Source organism: Crassostrea angulata, chromosome 3, assembly GCF_025612915.1.
Source record: "Crassostrea angulata isolate pt1a10 chromosome 3, ASM2561291v2, whole genome shotgun sequence".
Taxonomy (NCBI): Eukaryota; Metazoa; Mollusca; class Bivalvia; order Ostreida; family Ostreidae; genus Magallana; species Magallana angulata.
The window spans coordinates 43,435,456-43,460,078 of NC_069113.1; the positions used below are offsets into that span (position 1 = coordinate 43,435,456).

At 31.3% G+C, this 24,623-nt stretch overlaps 1 protein-coding gene and 1 non-coding gene across 3 annotated transcripts; one reads left to right on the top strand and one right to left on the bottom strand.

The window, feature by feature from the left end:
- Positions 1–8,755: 8,755 nt before the first annotated feature.
- LOC128176214 (von Willebrand factor A domain-containing protein 7-like) lies at positions 8,756–24,118 on the top strand. Of its 2 annotated transcripts, none has more exons than XM_052842370.1 (21): positions 8,756–9,017; positions 9,390–9,512; positions 10,290–10,460; positions 11,067–11,145; positions 12,270–12,541; positions 13,129–13,365; positions 13,558–13,677; positions 16,272–16,436; positions 16,548–16,663; positions 17,118–17,165; positions 17,519–17,672; positions 17,904–17,977; positions 18,102–18,255; positions 18,351–18,520; positions 18,620–18,731; positions 20,128–20,326; positions 20,431–20,500; positions 20,596–20,819; positions 20,910–21,051; positions 21,164–21,763; positions 23,468–24,118. In XM_052842370.1, exons 1-20 carry the CDS (start codon positions 8,780–8,782, stop codon positions 21,425–21,427), a joined length of 3,132 nt encoding a protein of 1,043 aa, XP_052698330.1. In that variant the 5' UTR covers positions 8,756–8,779; the 3' UTR covers positions 21,428–21,763; positions 23,468–24,118. The 2 variants fall into 2 exon arrangements, with proteins under 2 accessions (XP_052698330.1, XP_052698331.1); XM_052842371.1 differs by having other exon boundaries at positions 18,114–18,255.
- On the bottom strand, positions 19,409–19,490 carry Trnas-aga (transfer RNA serine (anticodon AGA)). Its single transcript has one exon. It is a non-coding gene; the product is annotated as a tRNA-Ser (tRNA).
- Positions 24,119–24,623: the final 505 nt, after the last annotated feature.

Genomic DNA, 24,623 nt, shown 5'->3' on the forward strand with positions numbered 1-24,623 from the left:
GACTAGTTTTTTATTTTGGAATTTCGATCCCGACATCAATTACTCACATATAGGGATCCAAGTGATCGGGAACAAAGATCATAAATTCAAACAACTTCAAAAAGGTGTGGATCTTAGTTTTTACGAAGTTTTGATTCATAAACACACAGATAGGAAACATAAAGGAACAAAAGATAAAAAATGGTTATGTAAAAAAAGTAGGAATCATTTATAGACTTTATCAACTATATATAGAATTTCCATGTTTTTTGAGTTTAGTCTATAAGATAGATGATCGATGAGAATGCAAAATCTAACATGCCTAATGTCCTCATTACACCTGCAATATTTTTATTTGATGAATCGATAAAGAAGCTTTTAATGGTTGAAATACAAAACAGATGCCAATATCATATTTTCATTATTTAACGAATATTTTTCAATTTTTTCAGTGCAATGGGATTTTCTTTTACTGCAAATGGGCATTTTAGAGCTTAAAATTCAGTCTCATTTGATGTGTAAAATAACTATGAATAAAAACATGCCAAAGATAAAATTGTTTCTTCTTTTTATGTATTGTTTAATATATGGCAAAATCTTGAAATATATGAGTTTTACAATATTTATTCAGAGTGCACTTCATAATAAACCCTTTCGAAATAAAATGATACAAGGACTATTGTTCAGGTGAGCGATTTGTTTCCCAGGGGCCTCTTGTTTTTTTACAAAAAGCCTGACCGAATCACAGTCTCCTGACAGTGTTTGTACTTAAGTTATACGTAAACAGAATTCATCCACTGATTCAAAACCACTCCTCGTACAATCAGATCACAAACTAAAAAATAGTATTTAATGTTTTACCTAGTTTTCGACACTTTTTTGAAAGAGAAATTAAATCTTAAAAATGTTTCATACTCTTCGCTGTAAACGATCACGATCAAAGAAATTTGTCGGCATAAAAAAGGTTGGGACTGCAGAAAAATCTGCAGTTTGTCCTGTACTTATGTTTGCCTTTATAAAATCACATAAACCTCTGAATTTCTGCGTGTGTAACTATTTAAAAAACACACGACACAAATGAATGCAATTCAGAGTTGGGGACATTTTTATGACAAAAATTGTTTTTCTCGTAATTCTTGATTTTCAACGAGAACAAAAAAATACTATAAAACAACTTATAGCAAGTCTCCGTGTAGATGGTAATGAAAATGGTCACTTAAGAATTTTTTCATTTAATAACAGATTTAAAATGCTGTTATATTTAGATTGAACCTTAATACTTGCATATATCTGTATTTTACAGTTGGGGAAGAACATTTTGGTTTTTTAACCCCTGACTTAGTTTTACAATCGCAACTGCCAACAACGGAATTAATTCCGAAGTATATTTTAATAGATTTCAAAACGAAAATAACAATACGACTCGTGGGGTTTTCCACTTTATACAACTGCAGAAATTCTTTTGCAAGAAGTTGAAGATTATTTTGGATTGGAAAATCATGGACGGTATGTTGCATTTTACCACCAAATATGTTTGATAATATGATTCTTTCTGAACAATCAATACAAAATAAAAATTAAAAATTCATTACATTTTATTGATATCACACGAACAAGTACACATATCCTGACAAAATGTCTTTGTGTTTAAATTAGCAATGAAAAAAAAAATCATTAATATAGGGAATAAAAATGTACGTGTATAAATTTAAAATAAGTAAATAATTCTAAGCACAAAGTGGGTACTGTCATGTTGTAAATTTTGTATTTACACCAACCAGTAAATTCAACATTTACAACATGACTGTACGAAGTGAATAGTATCAAATATGTTTGCTTTATAAAAGATCTCTATGATTTTACATTTTTTTTTAAAATAATGATAATCTTGTAATTGTATTGACCTCCCCAAAAAATGGGAAGAGAGCAAATCTATCCAAATATGCGTTAACAAAAATTATACCCACATGTATCATTGTAGCTAGTGATTTGTTTACAACTAGGATAGTTAACATGTAGATGGTAAAAATCAATAGAATTAATTATTTTTATGTTTTTGTACGCATTGTAGGATTCTTAGTAATCATATAAGAATTGCGTTTGAATGACTTTACACTTGTAGTAAGTTGTTTAACTACTAACGCAATTTTGTTAAAACCAATGACTGCAAAATTATACGAAACGATGTCTTTGTTTCCACTTAGATATCATTAAAAGTTTAGGACCCAAAGTAGACTTTTGGACCAGTTGGCTTATTGGCGACCTACTTTGAATTTATCTGGCCATTTTCAAATTTAGGTCGCCAATAGTAAAACTTAAAACTTAATTTTATAACACTGTATAAGAGTTAATAACAAATTATTTTATCAAATTTCAATTTGTGTAGATAAGATTCATAGTTCAACAAGTTCGTCGGTAGCACCGGAAAAACAAAAGACATCACCAGCATCACCACGACAAGCTAAGAAAAAAACACCTGCACCACCGCCCCCTGTGAAGGAATGTGCAACGCCGTCAAATCATCCAAAAAATAGCATATGAGAAATTATTCTTGAAACAATTTAATTTGACGCAAAAAATCCCGCTATTTTAGTGATTGTGATCATACAGTTTACTTTTCAAAGAGAAATAACTCTATAGCATCACCTATTTTCCCATGTTGAGTTGTAACCCCTGTATTGTATGTGACGCCACTTACACTTTAAATAAATGTCTTAAATGACGAAAGAGTTTTCTATCTGATACTATATAGCCTGTGAGGACGTTACACATATTTTCACATAAAATCTTGTATTGGCATATAATTGTTTTAGATACGAGGTTTTGGGGGGAAGGGGTCGTTCGGTTTTTCATGGGGGTTGTTTTCATTTCGAATTCATCATTTCGATTCAAAGTTAGTAGTTTTTTCTCCGTTACTAACTTAAAATAATATTTTAAACAACAATATCGAAGAACCAAAATCCCCTTTCAAGTTTTGTTCTATATCTAACATTATTAAGGCACCAAAAAATCTCTCCCGTCTACGGCCTTGCTACGAGTGTAAATTATGCTTACAAGACAATAATGATATTGCTTAGATATGAGTCTAAATTTCGGAGTCTTTCCATCCAATTTTTAAGAAATATGTCAAATTTTTAGCAAATTTAAAACAAATATTGGTATATCATTTAGTCTTAAATGATAACATGTTTAAGGTTGATATTGTCAACAATTTTGTGATATATCTATATGTAAAGATTATAATACTGAATTTATTTAAAATTGATGAAATAAAATCAATTCTTGTTTCTATGGGTGTTAAAAAGTACTTACATGATTCCCTTACTCTTTCCATTCCAAACAATTACAGTGTTTTCATTTATCTATCATGCTTCTGACACGATTATATTATGATACCATACAATAAATTGCCAAAATAGTATAGTACGTCTCTCATTTGATTCGGTATATTTCATGTCCGAAACGATATGCTCCTGTTATATTACGTTAAACGATAGGTTTCATAAAATAAGTCCAATAAGGTGAAGGTCAACAGGTGGGACAGGTTGTGGTTTTTTTCTATATGGGTGGAAATATTCGAATAAAACAATATAAAGGACTATATAGTGCCGTAAATTAGTACATGTAGTGTGTGAAAGATTGAAGCAAATGCCGCATTCAAGAGAGAAGAAGAAACGTAGACGGAATAAAAGCGTCCTGGACTTTATTGAAGGGAACATAAATAAAAAAAACAACGCGCTGACAAAATGGCGAACCGGTCAAGCGAGTCGCTCAGATTTGAATCCATACATAAACCGGGACAGGCTGTTGCATATGAACCGAGCCCACAATTGTAATATAAATATCCAAGTCCTAGAAACAAATACCCGATATCACCAGTTGGATACAATATGGCAAATGTAATGCAAGTGCTGGGTATCCTTTACCTAAATAGATCCCCAATAAACAGTGCTATAAATAGAAGCGACCAAAGAAGTAGGCCAAACAGTATTAATAGTCCCAGGTCATCGAGGATATCCTTGAAAAAAGAAGTCTGCGAAAAATTAGAAAAGTTAAAACTTGTGGATGAAAAATTAGAAACACTGCAAGAAATAAAAGCAAAAATTACAGTTTTGAAACAAAATTGATTTTTTCATGGAAATGAAGTTAGTTAAAGGAATAGTCGCGGTCTTAGAATCAAGTGTTAAGAACGTGAAATGGGTGAAAATTGCGTAGATGTGTATTCAGAAATGAAGGATTTTTACGAAGAAATGTTTTATGTACAAAGTCACCTATTGAAAAATAATTTAATTCTATTTGGAAATAATGAAGTCCCACTAGGAAGAACAGGGGAATGCATTGATACGGTTGTCATTTTGTGCGGATAACTTAGAAGTCTAAAACGTCAAAATTGAAAACGCAAACAGAACAGGAAAGAGCAGTGGGGAAAAAAGAGATGAATAATTGCTATATTTCAATCCCAAAAGGAAAAAGATATGGTGCACAAAAGCAGTTTCAAGCTAAAGGACAGAGCATACGGAATAGCGCAACAGTACCCGTAATGGCTCGAGCTAAACGGAAGGATAAAACGGCGTTTATGAGGTATGACAAACTTATCATCGTTGGGGAGGAACACAAACCTCCGGTAAACAAATCACATACAAAGCAGAGGCCAAATAATAGAGTCACACGTGATAACTAGGGGTACGCCGGGGACAGTATCAAAATTATGTCATGCAACATTCAAGGTCTGACACCACCAAAATAGAAAATAAGGAATTTAGTGAATTTTTGGTATCAAATAATATTGACATACTATGTCTACAAAAACCTGGACAAATAATGACAGCAAATTGATGTCGGATAACTATGTCAGTGCCAAGGTGGCATTTTTGCATCCGTCTTAGCTACATGTAAATATATCGAAAAATTGAAATATGCCACACGATAGATCATTGCTTAAAGAGTTTACAACCACCTTTGTTATCATCGTAACTCACCTGTCAGATGAGATATTTACCTTTCACAAATAATTTCCTATAGGAAAATTATTTTTACCTTAGGAAAAACAATATTCCTACAGAAAATTTGAAATTTCTTATTGGAATACAAGAAATTCACACAGGAATTTCAATTTCGCCAGGATTTGATAAAATTTGATATGAGATATTAGTTTCTTATAAGAAAACCGCCTGTCTGAATCAAAGGACTAAGTGCGGTTTTATGCATTTTTTGCCCCCAAAATCATAGTTTTAGAAAGAGCTTTAAAAATAAGGTGAAATATAGTTAAAATCATATTGGAAATAAAGGTGTAAAAGGTTATCACCACAGTGACGTCATAATGTAGATAAGACGTCATGAAGATTGCATTATTTTGATAAATTGAGGTTTTGTAGCAAAATATGGGTGTTTTCCGATGGTTTTTTGACTGGGAAACATCGAGCGCAGGCTTGCTCAAGTACCATATTTTAGTATAATGTGTATAACTATCTGAAGAAAAACATATGTTAAAATCGCACTTGAGCAGACGACCTGCGCTCTATACTTCCGAATGCAAAATATATAGCAAAAATAAGAATATTTTCATTTGTTTGCAAATTTGCGAGATTTGGGCCATTTAGATGACGTCATAGATACACAGCGAATGAGCAATGATGACTAAAATCATTATTAAAGTTATAGGCATCCTCTATACAATGATTTGTAAAGATTTTATTTTTATACGATACTATTTAAAAATTGGTTGAAATCGGGGGCAGATATTTGATCATACCGCACATAGTCCTTTCCACAGGAAAAACAATTCTCCGAAAGGAAATATAATTCTTCTAGGATTTTTAGAAAATCCTATGGAATTGTCAATATTTCCTGTAGGATAATCATTTCTCCTAAGGGTATTATAATTTTCCTATGGGATTTTAATTTTTAAAGGTAAATATCTCACCTGTCAGGTGAAACACACTAAAAACAAAAGTGGTTATATACTTTCTAGATAATTGTGTATGTTCTAAAATTAACCTGTCGCACCACTTATAAACTTTTCGAAGTTGGGCATTTATTGACCGCCCCGGTCAGAAAATAAATGAATTAGAATTTATATTCAGTACGTTTAAATGCACTTGATTTAAACTGTATAATTTGCAGAAAGTTTTAAGCTTAATGGAAAAACGCAAACATTTCTTTCTTTAAAAATTTTCGTTTAAAACGGCATATATACCTTTAACTATCGCATCCTATGCATATTAATGCATGGTTTTGAAACGATCAGACTAATCAATGACATAGCCAATATCAATAGTGATGTGTTTTTCGAATAGATCTGTAAGGTATTTATTTTTAAATTCCACCTCACAAAACGAAAGTAGAGCCAGTGCATATAGCTTATCATGCATAGTTGGTTATTCCAAACCTTTTATAGCGATTCATGACCTTTTTTCCTTTACAAATAAAGCAGACAGCTGCTCGAGGTAGTGATTAGGTAAACACTTCGTGTGGACAAATAATTCAAGAAAATAATGGATGGTGAGAGGAATTTTTCGATCACAAATCACAAGTCAGATCATTTAAATGTTTTATTGGTAAAATAATATTCTTATCGATGAGTGAACATATTTATTTTGTTGCACATTAATCTTTAATATTAAATTACTTAGCGTCCAAAATATTTACCTTATTGTTACATTTAACCAACTATTTTAAGACAATTTTTGAAATATTAAGTTATAGGTTATTCACCTCGGTAGGCTAGTGGTTCAAAACCCCCACGGATTCCTTCTCTCCCACAAGCTCCGCGTGGACCAGCCCCTAAACCACCAGATCCTCCCTCTGGATCATGCGAATATAAGGGACCATCGGCTAAAATCAGAGGATTTTTTCGTTGACAACAGCAAAGTCGCAATAAAGACGGAAAAGAAAATTGAATTTATGTGACTATCAGAAAAATAACTACCTCTCTTTGTTTTATGTTTTCTAGATTTGATTTAACGATTGTTCTCAAATACTTGGACTTTCATTAAAAAAATGATATAATAAAATGTAGATGATGCTATAGGCTCCAAGTAATGAAATACATGTACAATAAATACGCTCTAGAAATTAGAGACTGTCTCGTTATTGTTTTGTTATTTATAAGTTTTAGCTGAGAAGGCAACATTATTAGCACATTCATTAAAAAAAATCGATGACGACAAAAAAATAGCTTCCTGTTTTATGGACATTTGTAAACAAGATCTAACCGAAGAAGCGCCATATGGTAACAAAACAATAGATACTCGTCATTGACGACAAATCAACAACATGTTTACTTTGTAACACGTCATACTTTTAATGGAACCTGAGGTCAATTTGATATTTCTATTCTAAAATGTCTTCACTGGCATTTCTAATATAAAACTTATTGTCATTTGTCTATTTATTAGTAAGAACCAAAATATTCAAATTCCTTGTTTTGAAAACAAAGCTTAAGCCTTGTGTTTAGGTCACTTGATTCTTTGACGTGGTCGATCGACGTCCGTTAACAGTTTTATCTCCCTTCTTCAGAACTACAACACCAATTGTTATACAAGTTTTAGGTCACCTAATGTCATTTGTCTTCGTCCGGTGTTCTGCGCTCTGCGTTGTTTGGTGATAATTTTACATTTTAGCTTCTTGAAAATTACAAGGCAAATTGTTACCATTTTTGCTTTAAAGCAACTCCATGATAAGAGGGATGTAAATTGTGAAAATATGACCATAGAACCCCTGGTTAGTTAGGAGCTAGTTTGTGTGTGTTTCTGTATTTGCTATTCGTTTTGGATGTGCCTTGACGCAATTTTTATTAGATTGCTGTTGCGTTTTGTCTTCAGTTTGAGAAATACCCATTTACAGACTTTCTTGGGCGGCTTTCCATAACTAGATGTCTTCACACAGAAAATTAGCTCCACTCTAATTTTCGAAAAAAAATATACACACTTAAAAAAAACTCTATAGTATGTTCCAACTAGTTGTTTCTGACACTTTTTGACAAATTTTGAAAACAAATTTATATAAGAGCGAAAAACTAAGATTTCTTCTTTGACACATTATTTTTTTACCCGGAGAACTAACCCCTTCACGGTAACTGCGGTACAGCTCTTTTGCAGGGCAGAATGACGTAGTTTGGTGAAATATGAAGTAACGTCAATTGTTTCATTTACGTCGTTTAATTATCTACCTACTGAAATTTCGGCAAAATATAGCATTTTGCCCTGCAAGAGAGCAGTACCGCAGTCATCGTGAAGGGGTCTACTGGAGATTTGTTGAACATTTAGTAGAGGGTAACGGTATGAACGAATAATCTTTATTAAGAAAAGTTTGATGTCACAAATATACAGTTTATACAATCATATTTATAATTGCATTGATTAATTTCAAATCTCGAATTAGCCTTCCGGGCTTTTGCAATATAACCAAAAATATCTCGTCTTTACTATCAACGAGTCATGGACACTTAAAATTTATTTAACAATAGAAATACATTGCTCAAGGTCCAGAAACCAAGGAAATTTCTTATTTCACTTTTACTCGTCTCTTGTTCAACGATAGCATCTATTTGCGAACTTACAGTTTGAAGTTGTTTTTAACACTATATAGACAATTGTATGCTGTCTTTCGAATTCTTTTCAGTTAATAACCTTGCAGCGTTAGAAATAATTATTTAAAAGAAAAAAATAGAATGCATGTATGTAAAGTTATGCATTTAAATGGCATTGATTTTTTTCAGAGAAAATACGAGACTTCCGGGTAAAAATGCTTTAAATATAAACACAAGTAATCGTTTAATCAGTAGGTGAGTTTAGTCGTCATGAAGCACCTGAAATTTTTAATTGGGTACTTGATGTTTTTAGTTTCACTTGTTGATCGCTCCTCAGTGTCTGCTTTCCCTCCACAAACTATTTATCAGGAATCTTCAACAAAGTCCCATGCCGACATCAACTTTTATGCAATTTTTCTTTCAACGCATCAATTTCTGTTGAGGAATAATTTTGTCAATGGGACTGGCAAACTTGTGAGCGAGGTATTAGGTGATTTTTTTGGAAGAGGTAAGCATATATGATTTTCTATCATTCATGTTATAAAAAATATGTCTTAATTCAAAACAAAAATCATGAAATACACGAAAACAGAAAACAAACATTCCAAACAGAACAATTTAACTATGAATATATTGTAATGGCTTTTTTTTTTATAAATCCATACCTATTTTTAATCCTTTCCGTAAAATTTTTACCTTGATTTGTGAACAAAACATAATATTTTAAGGTTATGATCGAATGCACATATCAGAGTTTAGAAATGTTTGTTTTGTAAGTATATCTACAATACGAAAGTAAATGTTTTCTTTTGTCGAACAACTTTTATGGTGAATAGTTATCTTCACAGCATATCAATTTTAAATATAAATATTATTTTAGACCGAGACTCTCTTACCATCTTTCATCAAAACATACACAAAATAACGGATTACCAGAATATAATTCAGAGGGAGTTGGTCAGTGTCGCTCATTACCATGTCAACGGTGAACAAATACTTACAGGTAAACCCGAAGTCTGTGTAGTTTATTTATACCAGTATAATTATAAACAGAACGGTTGATTATGAATAAATCTATTTCAGTCACATGAGTTTCTTTGTAACTGTAATGCTGAGCATTTTTTCCTTCTCAATTAAAAATCAGTTGCAATCTTCAATCGTGTCCCTAGACAAAGAAATGGGTCTTTTGTGATTTTTTTTTCATTCCAAGTATGAAAACTGTTTAAAGCTCTTAAACCAAATTGTATCTCGATCTGGGTTTATTTGTTTCTAATCAAGACGGAAGTAAAATATGTTCAATCGTTAAATAAATAGCGCGCATGCCAATCTCTCCATTATATTGAGATGCCATGGTCAATTTTGCATTTAAAGCAGCAATTATAAAAATACAAGAAGTCGAACACAAATAGCAACTATTCCATATTACTTTAATATTAATAACATGATTAAACAATACTTTTAACTAGGTGTTTACTGTGTCTTTGTTCCAAAACTAAAGGAAGAGGGTAACACCGAAAGTAAATACCAAAATAAATATATATAGCATTGTTTGAATCAAGAATCAGTTTGAAAGTTAAATGTGTGCATTTGGTTTTGAAAATAGATCCCCTTCTTTAAAGGTTTAAGAATTTAAATTTCTACCGTTATTTTGATTATAATTTGATATATATATATATATATATATATATATATATATATATATATATATATATATATATATATATATATATATATATATATATATATATATATATATATATATATACACACATTTGTTCAGCTCACAATTATATACGATCTTTACGGAGGAGTTTGATTGACTTGGCACAGTCCAGGCCAGATATCGATATTCTTAGAGAAAGGGTAGGACAGTGCCTGTACACCCTTCAGCAATTCTACAGCAACACTAACTGGGTAGAACTACACGGAGACACTATCATTAAAGAGTTCGGTATGTTTAAAATAAGCGAAAAGTCAGTTACATTAAATGTACCAATATGGTTTTTCATGGTTTTCAAGATTTGTATGTTGATCTGCTTTCGTATAACTATTATAAGTACTAAAGTGTTTTTAAAAGATATTTTTTTTAAAACGGGGAGAGTGTTCCTCAATCTTTTTGCACCCTTTAATGTTTGTCTGTTTAGTCGTCAATGATAGCGAAAACTGTTGATTTGTAATATAGATATAGTAGATGGATTTGAAAAAAAGTATGATCATGATTATTCAAATTTGCCACAAAAATTCATTACTGCAAACTTTTGACCTTTTACTAAATAGTCTTCCAACACAAGAGATAAATTCTTGAATGCAGTCGAATTTCGATCTTATTTGTTTTGCCTAAGCTACATGTATAACACATTTTTCATATTTTCACCGTTTATTATTTCTGATTCATAGTTTTGAAAATAAGAAATAACGAACAGATTGATGGGTTTATTTACTACATACATTAAATGATATATAGGTTATTTTTACTGTAGCTAATTACAACACTGTAATCCAATATACTTTCTCATAATTTAGGTTTTTCTGCAACTGGGTTTTTATTTCACTTTAGGTATCTCTGCAGCTCTTTCGGTTTCTATCAGTAATATTTCCGATGAACCATGCTCTGATTGTCCGACAGACTTGGCAAGGTTCGTATTTAAATATAAAATATTCATTATGTTTTTATCCTTTATCAAATAAGATACATGAAGTGCATATTATTGGAGTGGCAGTATCAGATAAATCAAGAGTGATTTGTGTTTGTAAAGCCGAAATAGGTGACTGATAATTTTTAGAGTTTAGACATTCATGAGACCGAAATTTAACAATCCTGATATCCGAAGACTTCAATTCAAATGATTATTTAATGCACATTTTCTTGAATCATATTACTACTGTACGTACATCAAATAAAAGAAGTTTAAAATTTATGACTCGGTTAAACCTTTAAAAAAACCCAAATAATCAATTAGTTTCGATTCGTGACTCATAGAACTTTAAAAAATTCCACACCCATGTTGTTGGTATCATACCTGTTAAGAACACTGCTTTTTCCTTATCTCAAGCACAGGCAATTGTGTGTTTACATAATTCAAGGTATTGATTGCATACAGAACCTTCGACTCAATGAATGACTAACAGCGCATCAGTTTGTTTTAAAACAGTAGCATGTAATCAAAACGTGTAATAAAGCGTGGTTTTGAATATATATTTCTTAATGGAAATAATCCTTTATCATCTTATAATTGTTTAGTTAGTTTAGACATTATAACATTCATAATAATTGTCCATAAAATTCAATTTTTAAATACTTATCAAGGTAAAGAATATAAATAAAATATCAACTTTTTTAAAATCATAATTAAAGCTATTGTTATAACATCTTTGCTACGCAGTCTAACAAGAAAACATACACTGAAAAGAGAAATTATATATTTCAACTTTTATATTTTGAATGAATGCCACAGAATTGAGGTGTTAAATTTCCCTTTAACTGATAAGTCATCGGAATGCCATACTATGTTAAATGATATAAACACAATTACCACATACATCAAAATAACACAAAGGAAACTCTAAGCGGTACACTAGCGCAACGCTAAGCGTAGCATTTATAATTATGAAGGAATATCATTGGAGTGAAATATAATATAGGTTTTACAATCCATAAAAACAGAATAATGCAAATTTTGATAATTCTAGACACATGATTACATTGTTTCTTTCGATATGTTTATTTGGTTGGTACTTTGATTCCTTACTTTCTGTTTAGTTTACAAAGTGGTCTTTGTAAGAACAACACTAGAACCACTTATTTAACCAGTGGATACAAGTCTGAACAAGATGTATCCAAGCCTCCCAGCAATAATCAGGGCATAGGCAAATGTAGCCACGGCTCCCAAGACGACACCAGCAGATTAAAATCAGCAACTGGCGGAATATATAAAGGAAGGTCATCCTCAGCGCATGCTCCTCATTTTCATCTCCATTATGAGGCTTTCGAAGCTGCTAAACTGGCTACAGTCTACTTTCTTTCTGATGAAAGTAAGAAATTGTGCTCTAAATGTTGTTAACATACAAGAAAATAAGAGTGTTCATTATAGACAAATTAGAAAAAATAGAAGTATGCACATATTTTTACTAACTTAATATTGATCATAACTTTAATCAATGTCGTTTGTTTGATTGCATAAAAAAGTAATCTCAACTGTTCAATGTCCTTACTTATAAATGTTATAAGCTTTAAATTATTTTAAATCAAAATTTACTTTGTATAATTGTACTATTTCTTTTTAACTACAAGTGACATTAAACAGCGATTTAGTCTGGGGTAAAACAAGAAAAATGGACTACCGACTGGCTTGGTTATATATATATGCTTAATCAGTAAATTACCCAAAAGAGAATACGTGATACAAAGCGTCTGACTCAAAAATGAAGGGTTAATTGTAAAAAAAAAAAAAAAAAAAAAAGGATAATAAAAATCTAAAATAATTTCAAATTTTTTAAGAATGAAATCACATTATCTTATAGAAGGTTTACATTTTACAAAAGATGAGCCTACTCATTATTACGCGTAAATGTCCAACACATATATTGATTTGAGGCATTTTTAAATTGGTTATTTTCAGACGATGGTCTCTTCAGTCACCTTGGAATTTATCTAACAAAAGAGGTATTTCAGATAAAATCTAAAAAGGAAAACAAGGAAGTAAAGGACTATTCGATTACGTTTGTGATAGATGTAACGGGATCGATGAGTGACAACATAGCCGGTGTAATACAAGGGGCGGCATCATTTGTAGACCAAATTAGACAATCGGAGCGCATACCTGAAAAATATATCCTCGTAACATTCAGTGACCCAGGTTTGTTTGTTTTAAAATGTTCAAAATTGTGAATGTAATTTACATTTTATATACCCGCTATAACTTTTTTGGTCAATAAGGAGCCACGATTTGAAAAAGGAGGTCCAAATTTACACAAACAACATATTAGATATAATCCAGTAGAACCATGGTAAAACGCAATATTTCAAAAAATAATTTCCATCAATTTAGTCGATCTTGAAAAAATACGAGTAACAAACGACGCAGATGAGATGATAAGTTGGATAAACGGCCTGACAGTATCCGGTGGTGGTGACTGCCCTGAGTACAGCCTCTCCGGATTAATTGCAGGTAACATAAATCAACCAAAGTTTACCTCTCTATATTTTAAGACGTTTCAAAGTACTAACCTCTGGACTAATAACAGGTAACAACAATTTCAGGAATAAGACCTCAGTATAGTTTATATTAAATAAAGTTTTATTGAACTAGTTTGCCCATGTTTGCAGTGCTCGAAACCAAAACTTTGTCCTTACAATATGCTTCTAAATGTAACGTTCTGAAAAAACGATACAAACTAACAGTTGGTATAATCGAATAACTTAGGCAATGAAGTGAAAGGAGAAACAGTGATGATTTTTTGTGTATTTTTACTGAATTTATGTTTATGGTGGATCGGCGTATGTGCGTTAACTCCCATTTATAGGATGACAGATATATATATCCTGTTTACAACAAAAAATCTCGCACCATATAGTGAAATTATAATTAGGTATTTAAAAATGGAGCTTTCACTACCAAATTTGGTGAATGAATATGTCACACACTGTTTTTCACCGTCGTGACTAATTGTTTGGGGAAATTAGCTCAAGGATCAACCTGTGTCTAAATGCAAGAAACTTGCTTCCACAGCACCTGAATGAATCAAAATAAAATCCGTAAATTAAATTATAACTGTCTTTATTTGATTGCCGCAAGATGGAAAGTGTTATAAAGAGAATGAATGAAATACACAAACTATAAATGCATGTTATAAAATCAAAGAGATAACAAAAGTTCCGAAACACAATTAAAACAGATAAACAATAGACATAAAAAGAAATCAAAACAATATCGAGCATAGCGCTTACCTAAAACATGATTCGTAAGTCTGAACATTGTTGATTAATAATAAAATATCGAAAAATGTAATAAAATAAAGACTTAAATTGTTTTGTAAATTTAGCGGAAAAAGTTTCTATTTTCGTTTTTGTTTACTCTAACTTATTTATCTCCTCGCGCAGAAGAGTTATATCTAGTAAGGCGCGGTAAAGTTTAAATGGCCGAAAAGTTAAATCTTAAAGGGAATAAATCTTAAAGTAGAAATTAATACGCAATAAGCATAATTTAAAGTGTAGATTAAAAAGATTACAAAGTTATTTAATTAAAGCTGAACACCGCTCGTAAATAGGCACCGTCACACAGATACCTGGTATATAAACCCTTCGATTTCGTTACACCCGATTGCACACCTGAACCTCGTGGCCGACATGTAGTATTCCTTTCGTGGTCTTTAGATTTTATACATTTTTTCTTATCTTATGTTCATTTTCTGTTCGTAAATAATGCATTGACCAATTTATTTGATGTTAGTATTCTCCTGGCTTCAAAAAGGTGCGTAAAATTTGATAATTTCATCGCGACCGAGTAACACGGCGAGGCAAAATGTACGTCCACACAGGTGAGACCTCTACAGCGAAGTACTTTGAACTGTTTAGAGGTCTGTCCCTTATATAAGGGTTGTAGAGACAGCAGTGATTAAAGAGAAATATGGCGGACAGTGCCTATTTACGAGCGGTGTTCAGCTTTAAGGCAGGTAAATTTTAGCGAATAACAATTTAACATTGAAGTCATGAAACAAATTTAAAAACTATCTAATTAATTGGATTAAGGTATTAAAAACTATTTCAAAGATATCCTTAATTTAAAAATAAGTAATAAAAACCTTAAATAAAATTCAGCTTAAATAATAAAAAGAATAAAACAGTAATTTCAAGCTTACCTGAATGAATCAAAATAAAATCCGTTAATTAAATTATAACTGTCTTTATTTGATTGCCGCAAGATGGAAAGTGACTTTGTAAAAGTCACTTACCATTGCGGTCAATCTACGGACTTTAGTTTTGACCAATCAGGTAACTTGTTTTAAAAAGGTTTACGCCCAATTTCGGCAAAATTTCTTTGATGCTTGACACTATTAGCTGAGCCAAAGAAGGTGTTATAACAATTACTCGTATTTCCGCGGAGAAGGCCTGTAACAAAGACAGGATTAACTCGAAGTCGAAACAAAGTAAATAAGTTTTTATATGAGGCCGAAATGAAATAAATAGGTTTATCTATGTGGAATTTCGAAGTGTCAAGCCAAAAGCGCAAAGGAATTTACCTCCAAAGAAACCGAAATAAGAATGTTTTTCTTAGTATCTAACAGCTGGGAATGTCATCCTAAGTTTACAAAAGATGTGCGAATGAATTAGCTAACAAAGAGAATTTCCAAAAAATACTTAAAGGAAATTGTGCGAAATAGTAGATATTATTAAACTAAAATAAAATAAAATTTACTCATACATGAGGAAAATCCTAATTGAATATTAGAATTAATCCAAAATATAAAATCAAAAATATCATGAATTATAACTGTTATAGTTAAGTTTAAATTGATAAATTTTAAACTTTTAATGTAACAAATAGATAAATATAGAAGTAATTAGATTAATAAGTGATTAAATTGAATTTTATCCTATATAGAAAGTTTACACCTTATATTTAACCGAAAATGTGCAATATTTATAAAATATTTATTTATGGCCACAAAATTATTCGTAAATTAAGTATCTTATCTATGCCCTGCAGACATTCTGCGTACTTTTGTATAGTTCACTCATAGTTCACTCGATTTTTGTCGCTAGGTGCAACATTCTCGAATCACAACTCAACCATATACATTTATACGGACGCACCTGCTAAAGATGAATCAAGAGAGACGGAAGTCATCGAGATTCTACAGAGAAAAAGTATTACGCCGAAATTCCGTCTGAGGCCTGAATGCGGAACACGTCGTAAACGTGACACAGGTATGTCATCCCTTTATTTTAAAAGTTCAAATATATTTTGACAACATTCAAGATAAAGGTTCGCAAATAAACTTTGGATATGATTTCAAATATTAGTATTATGTCAAATAGATAGATACAAACGTCAGTCAAGCGTCTACGATAGCATAGCTCAAGCCACGGGTGGGGACGTGGAAAGATTTTCAACATCTGCTGAACTTGCAGATAAGGTCCAAGAAGACTTAATGGTAATCTTGTTTTTTTTATCTCCTTTCGAAAATAAGTACGTTGGATTATGTTATTATTACGTAGTTTAAAATAAAGTTTAAATTTCAGATGCATTATTTTAATGTATTTCATTCATTACTGTGATAATATTAAAAATGAAATTACTAGTAATACAGAACAGTTATTTATTTTACAAAAAATACAATAATTGATCTCTGCAAATATCACAATTAATATAACATGTATTAGACAAATATTTAAAATTGTTAATTAAAAATTGATTTGGTTAAGTTGAATAAAAGAGTTGAAAAATGAAATTGTGTAGTCTTTTTTGTCATTCAAGTTCATTAACTCTACCTTAATGATTCAATTATAGTATCTTTATTCACATCCTGAAACTATCACTGTGAGTTCGTAGTTTGAGTGTTTCGATCTACGAAACGAAGTTAAATCATGACTTTTACTGTATTTCAGAGTGAATTATTATTCATCCAAAGCAATTCATCTCAAGCAATAAGTCAGGTAGTATGTTGGTTTTTTAATAAAAAAAAAATATGAAAACAATATGAAGATTATCTTTGAAAGAGTGTAACAGTGCGATACATGTTTATCATAAAATGATAATACTAAAGTATTTAATTTATTAAATTTTATATATGGCTTTCTGATAATTAATGAATTTTAATGTAATAATATCAAAATCACGTATCAATTAATAATTTTCTGATTATTAACAAATATAAATAAGATCCTTCCGGGGGATGAAGAAAGAAAAGACACTTGTTAAAAAATTAGCACTACCTTCTTTATAAAGTGTTATTTTGAAAATCAAAAGCTTTCAAATTGTTTACGAACACTACTTTTTTATCAAATAGAATAACCTTCCATCGTCCATCTCTATCATCAAATGGAGATATACACACACAGATCAACTTACATATATTGAGGTGGACAATTCGGTAGATTCTTTGCGAATTGAAATTAATGGCACATCGAACTCCAGTGAAATTCATTTAAGAAATCCAAACGGTATGGATTATACTTATACACCACCAATGCGTAGCTACATTATCTATTATTAGCATTGCATTTTCAACAACATTAACCATATTTTGCGAATATTAGATAAAACTTGCTTTTATACAAGCACTTGATAGGACATTTCTTAACCTGTTATTTTGATATCTTTAAAATATTACTGTATGAAACAATTTCAGGTCAGGTTCGTTTACCTAACATTTTCAAACATATTACTATTAGGTTTGCTGGTTGACTCAGGGTCGCGGGATGTAACCTTACAATATTCGGACAACCTAACCATATTTTTAATTGAGGTTTGTTCATAGATGATTTAATACGAGAACATGTATTTGTTCAAACTTTTAAATTGATGCTACTGTTATGCTATAATTATCATACTGTCGGAATGCTTCTTACATAAAGATGTTTTTTATAAAGTCTCCTTCAAAGGGCCTATGGACTCTGGAAAATATTGTAAGCAATCCATTGACAATTAACATAACAGCCAATAGTTCCTTTGATATTTCCTCATCTTTACGAGAGATTTCATCTGAAGGCTTCTTTTACCCTCTAAATGGCAATCCAGTATCCGGTGAGTTCTGCTACATGTAATTGCACACACGTGTAAATCTACCTATTTCATCAGGTGTGAAATTTCATAACTGATAATAAGCACATTATTTGTAGGCAAGGAATACGTCATTGTTGTTCTTCTTGAGAATCTACCAGCGAATTTTTCAATATCTTCTATTGTGCTCGTGGATGAGAAAGGAAATGCCGTTACTACAACTGTAGCAAATCTTCTAAGTGTTACCCCGAACTTGCAGTATTTTGCAAAAACCAAAATATTTAAACAGGTTATTTCAAATCAAGAAATCAAATTTATACAATACTTTTCTGAGAATTACAAGTTTTTGATAACGGAAAGAGGAATAATATAGGGATTTTTATTTCAGATAGCTGGAGTTCAAATACACGGACAAGACTCAACAAGTCAACAATTTATTCGTACTTGTAAACATACAATTAATCCAGTTGATGTTACACTTAAAATGAAGCCTTTTATTGGTAAATTTCATTCTTTGGTATATACCATTTAACATGTCATCTGGTGCACTGTTTCAAATGATTGCCTATCTCCATTGCGATAGGTCGTCGTTCTGTGGTATTTTTAACTGTATTTTTAGGTTAATTTGTACCCATTTGTCTAATATGGACGAGATTCATGGTAAACGCGGTGTTATGTAGGGTCTATGTAAAATAAAAACTTTTTAAAAATATTATGATTTTTTATAGAGGGACTACTTAACATCGGCTTTGTAGATTAAAGGGAATGTATTAAACACTTTCGGGAAGTTGATTTTTAAATGATTCCACCGTAAAGTTGATTGCACTACTAGGAGTGGCATGCAACTGCAGGTTGTACATTGCAAACAGGCTAATTCTACCAAAGTTGAATTGTTATATTTTTCTTGGAGAGGGGTTGCCTAAATAAGGCAAAAACTTCTAAGTAGCTTATTCTGACTGACAGATTAATTATCAGAATATTTAAGGAAAGTAATTTTTCCTGAACATTTATTTTTTTGAACGGTTTATTTCAATTTTGCTTAAATAGCAACAGATTAAAAAAAATTCAGGACCTTTTCAGATTTGTTGCAAAATATTTGCGATTGGGTATTAGACTGTAGAAATATGTATCTAATGATTTTGATGGAGCACTTTTACACTTCCTCCAAAATAAATTACGTTGTCGGCAGGATTCGAACCTGCGCGGGGAGACCCCAATGGATTTCTAGTCCATCGCCTTAACCACTCGGCCACGACAACTTATATTCAACTGGAATGTATTCATTGGAATATATTAAAATTTCTAACATTAATACAAACAAGTGGTTGTAACTGTCAGAATAATATAATAAATGAATAAACTCATTGCATAGCTGAGGATTTATTGAAAAACAGTATTTGTTTATCATCGTCGATAAAAAAAATAAATACTGAAATAATGGATTCCAACATGTGTTAATACGTTAGCGTTTGCGCGCATTGCAATAAACATGTTAATCTCATTTTCAGTACATTTTTAAGATTAAGTGACAGAAAATTAATCATTATCAAACAGATTCCTTTTTTATTCGCTACTACTTCCTGAAAGGTCGTCTTCCTTGAAAATTGTTATTATGAAAACCGATCCCTTGTATTAATGACTTGATAAACACTTGATTTATGTATTGAAAACCAACAAAATCTGAGTTTAGTTAAATATAATTGAGAAAACACTTTAAATTACTAGTCCTTTGTTAATTCCTGATCGCTGGTTTAAGAGGTTATTTCTTACTAAATGAAACCATCAAAAATCAAAAAGTTTGAAATGAGTGCTTGTCTTAGGGGAGCAAACATAAATTTATTCCCTGCTTTGGTGAATTCAAGAATGACGACTTTTTACTTCATTTTCATATTACAGGTGATCTGTCACTTTCAAACTTTGAACAACTTGAATACAACATTACAAACCACGGAGGAAATAATAGATCTTTGACTCTGGATGTTTCCGACGACAAAGGTTATATCGTTGATAATCGATCTATACACTTCCATATTTCACCAGGAGAGTCCGAAAATAAACAAGTGTTCATCCTGGGAACTCAGCCATCAACAATCGTGTAAATATACCTAAATTTTTGCAGATCATGATCACAACTATTGATGCAGGATAAGATAAGGAATCACTAACTCAATCACTGTAATGTACTCTATTGTGTTTCAGAACTGTAACAGCATCACTCAAAGACGAGGAGTCACATATTGTACTCCAAAAGTTATCCAAAAAGCTTACAGTAAATCTACATCCATTTTTTTCCTGCAAAGTCATTTTTATATCCAAATTTGCGGAAATACGTATTTTTCTAAAATTAAAATATTTATATTAAAGGTGTCATCCGCTATTCGACCTACTTGCAACCTGACATCATTGGGCGATATTTGTCAAAATCAGAGGGGTAATGGCAGCAACTGTTATGACGTTCTCTGGCAAGGAAGTGCTCAAGTAAATTTCTCTGGAATAAGAATTGCGAGTTTAGATGTGTCAAGTTCTTCTGTGAATTTGACACATGGTCCACTTTGGAGTTTATACGGTCCTCTGGAAGTTACACTTAAGTATGTTATATTCTTTTGCATTTAAGCATTAAATTCATGAAAAAATGAGAAAGCATAATTTATAATTTCTGTTTGTTAATTCTGTTACAGAGGGGACTGTTGTACTCGGTCGATAGTACTCACTGCAACTGATAATGATGGTTTCATTGCTCAGTGTAGGTTACAACTTTTCCGTGATGATTCATCTAATAACGTCATCACCGATTCGTCTGAGCCTATTGACAAAAAGGAGGTAGTTTCTTCCTAATAAAATTGCCTTTCATCATAAAAAATGACTAAATTGAATTTGCATTAGATAAAAAGAAGCATGAATATGTAATCATTTTTTAATTGCGTACTTTTAGACTGTGTTAAACTTGACGATTCTTGGAGCAGCTATTGGAGGAGCTTTAGCAGGAATTGTTATTTTCACAACGGGTGTGCTCCTAAAAATTCGCCACTCATCTTTGAAGTCTTCAAAGGTCAAAGACGACACAGATATGCAAACTGGCATCTCAATGGTTGAACAGTCGGATAAAAATAAAACAGCACATTTTCGGACGTTTATGTTGCGAGAATCCATTGTTTCCAGTACACCTACAGAGAGCTTTTTTGGTCGCGTTCACTAACAATTCATTATCATTTACTTTGATTCTGAAATCGGGGTCAAGAAAACATCGAATTTCTTTTTAGTAACGCGTGCGACTCTGAAGGAATTTCCTTCTAAAAGTCATTTATAGTTAATTATAAAATGCATTTATTGTGTATTCACACAACACAAATAAACATCAAAGACATTAAATGCTTTTGGTACATAGATACAAATTTATAAAACTATTTTGAGAGATTAAATAAAATGTTTGAGTTTAGCTTTGTTTAATTATAAATGTCCTTGTGAACATAGTGTTTGGTAATGTGTTCATTTGCGTCATATTTCAGAAGCTGTTATCTAACATTGAGTACAGGTAATTTAATTATGTGCTTTTGACCATTAATAATGGATTGTACACTTTTTTCACAAAAAGCCTGACAGAATCACAGTCTCTTGACAGTACTTGTACTTAACTTAAACGTAAACAAAGTCCATTCACTGATTCAAAACCACTCACCTTGTACAATCAGATCACAAACTGAAAAATAGTAATTAATGTTTTACCAGGCTTTCGACACTATTTTTGAAAGAGAAATTAAATCCTAAAAAGTTTTAATATTCCTGTAAACGAGCGAGAGCAAAGAAAGTTGTCGGCATTAAAAAGTTGGGACTGCAGAAAAATCTACAGTTTGTCCTGTACTTATGTCTGCTTTTATAAAATCACTTGAACCCTGAATTTCTGCGTGTGTTACAATGTAAAAAAAACAAAACACAAATGAAAGCAATTCAGAATTTAGGACAATTTTATGACAAAAACTGTTTTTGTCGGTATTAATGATTTTCAACGCGACCAAAACAATTACTGTAAAACAACTAATAACAAGTCTCTTGTAGATGGTAATGAAAATGGTCACTCAAGAAATTATTTCATTTAATAACAGATTTAAAATGCTGTTATATTTAGATTGAACCTAAATACTCTTGCATATAGCTGTATTCTACAGTTGGGAAAGAACATTTTGGTTTTTTAAAACCCTGACCTAGTTTTGCAATCGCAAATGCCAACAACGGAATCAATTCCGAAGTATATTTTAATAGATTTCAAAACGAAAATAACAATACGACTCGTGGGGTTTTCCACTTTATAGAACTGCAGAAATTCTTTTGCAAGAAGTTGAAGATTATTTTGGATTGGAAAATCATGGACAGTATGTTGCATTTTACCACCAAATATGTTTGATAATATGATTCTTTCTGAACAATCAATACAAATTTTAAAAATCATTACATTTTATTGATATCACACGAACAAATACACCAATCTTGACAAAATGTCTTTGTGTTTAAATTAGCAATGAAAAAAAAATCATTAATATAGGGAATAAAAGTGTACTTGTATAAATTTAAGATAAGTAGATAATTCTAAGCACAAAGTGGGTACTGTCATGTTGTAAATTTTGTATTTACACTCACCCAGTAAATTCAACATTTACAACATAACTGTACGAAGTGAATAGTATCAAATATGTTTGCTTTATAAAAGTTTTATGATTTTACATTTTTTTAAAATAATGATAATCTTGTAATTGTTTTGACCTCCCCAAAAAATGGAAGAGAACAAATCTATCCAAATATGCGTTTACAAAAATTATACCCACATGTATCATCGTAGCTAGTGATTTGTTTACAACTAGGATAGTGTACATGTAGATGGTAAAAAACAATAGAATTAATTATTTTTATGTTTTTGTACGCATTGTAAGATTCTTAGTAATCATATGAGAATTGTGTTTGAATGACTTTATACTAGTATTAAGTTTTTTAACTACTAACGCAATTTTGTTAAAACCAATGACTGCAAAATTATACGAAACGATGTCTTTGTTTCCACTTAGATATCATTGAAAGTTTAGGACCCAAAGTAGACTTTTGGACCAGTTGGCTTATTGGCGACCTACTTTGAATTTATCTGGCCATTTTCAAATTTAGGTCGCCAATAGTAAAACTTAAAACTTAATTTTATAACACTGTATAAGAGTTAATAACAAATTATTTTATCAAATTTCATTTTGTATAGATAAGATTCATAGTTCAACAAGTTCGTCGGTAGCACCGGAAAAACAAAAGACATCACCAGCATCACCACGACAAGCGAAGAAAAAAACACCTGTACCACCGCCCCCTGTGAAGGAATGCGCAACGCCGTCAAATCATCCAAAAAATATCATATGAGAAATTATTCTTGAAACAATTTAATTTGACGCAAAAATACTGCTATTTTAGTGATTGTGATCATACAGTTAACTTTTCAAAGAGAAATAACTCTATAGCATCACCTATTTTCCCATGTTGAGTTGTAACCCCTGTATTGTATGTGACGCCACTAACGGTTTAAATAAATGTCTTAAATGACGAAAGAGTTTTCTATCTGATTAAATATAGCCTGTGAGGACGTTACATATATTTTCACATAAAATCTTGTATTGGCATATAATTGTTTTAGATACGAGGTTTTGGGGGGAAGGGGTCGTTCGGTTTTTCATGGGGGTTGTTTTCATTTCGAATTCATCATTTCGAATCAAAGTTAGTAGTTTTTTCCCCGTTACTAACTTATAATATTTTCAACAACAATATCGAAGAACCAAAATCTCCTTTCAAGTTTTGTTCTGTATCTAACATTATTAATGCACCAAAAAATCTCTACCGTCTTCGGCCTTGCTACGAGTGTAAATTATGCTTATAAAACAATACCGATATTGCTTAGATATGAGTCTAAATTTCGGAGTCTTTCTATCCAATTTTCAAGAAATATGTCACATTTTTAGCAAATTTCAAAAAAATATTGGTATATCATTTAGTCTTAAATGATAACATGTTTAAGGTTGATACTGTCAACAATTTTGTGATATATCTATATGTAAAAATTATAATACTGAATTTATTTAAAATTGTTGAAATAAAATAAATTCTTGTCTCTATGGGTGTTAAAAAGTACTTACATGATTCCCTTACTCTTTCCATTCAAACCAATTACGGTGTTTTCTTTTATCTATCATGCTTCTGACACGAATATATTATACCATACAATAAACTGCCATAACAGTATAGGACGTCTCTCATTTGATACGGTATATTTCATGTCCGAAACGATATGCTCCTGTAATATTACGTTAAACGATAGGTTTCCTAAAATAGAAGTCCAATAAGGTGAAGGTCAACAGGTGGGACAGGTT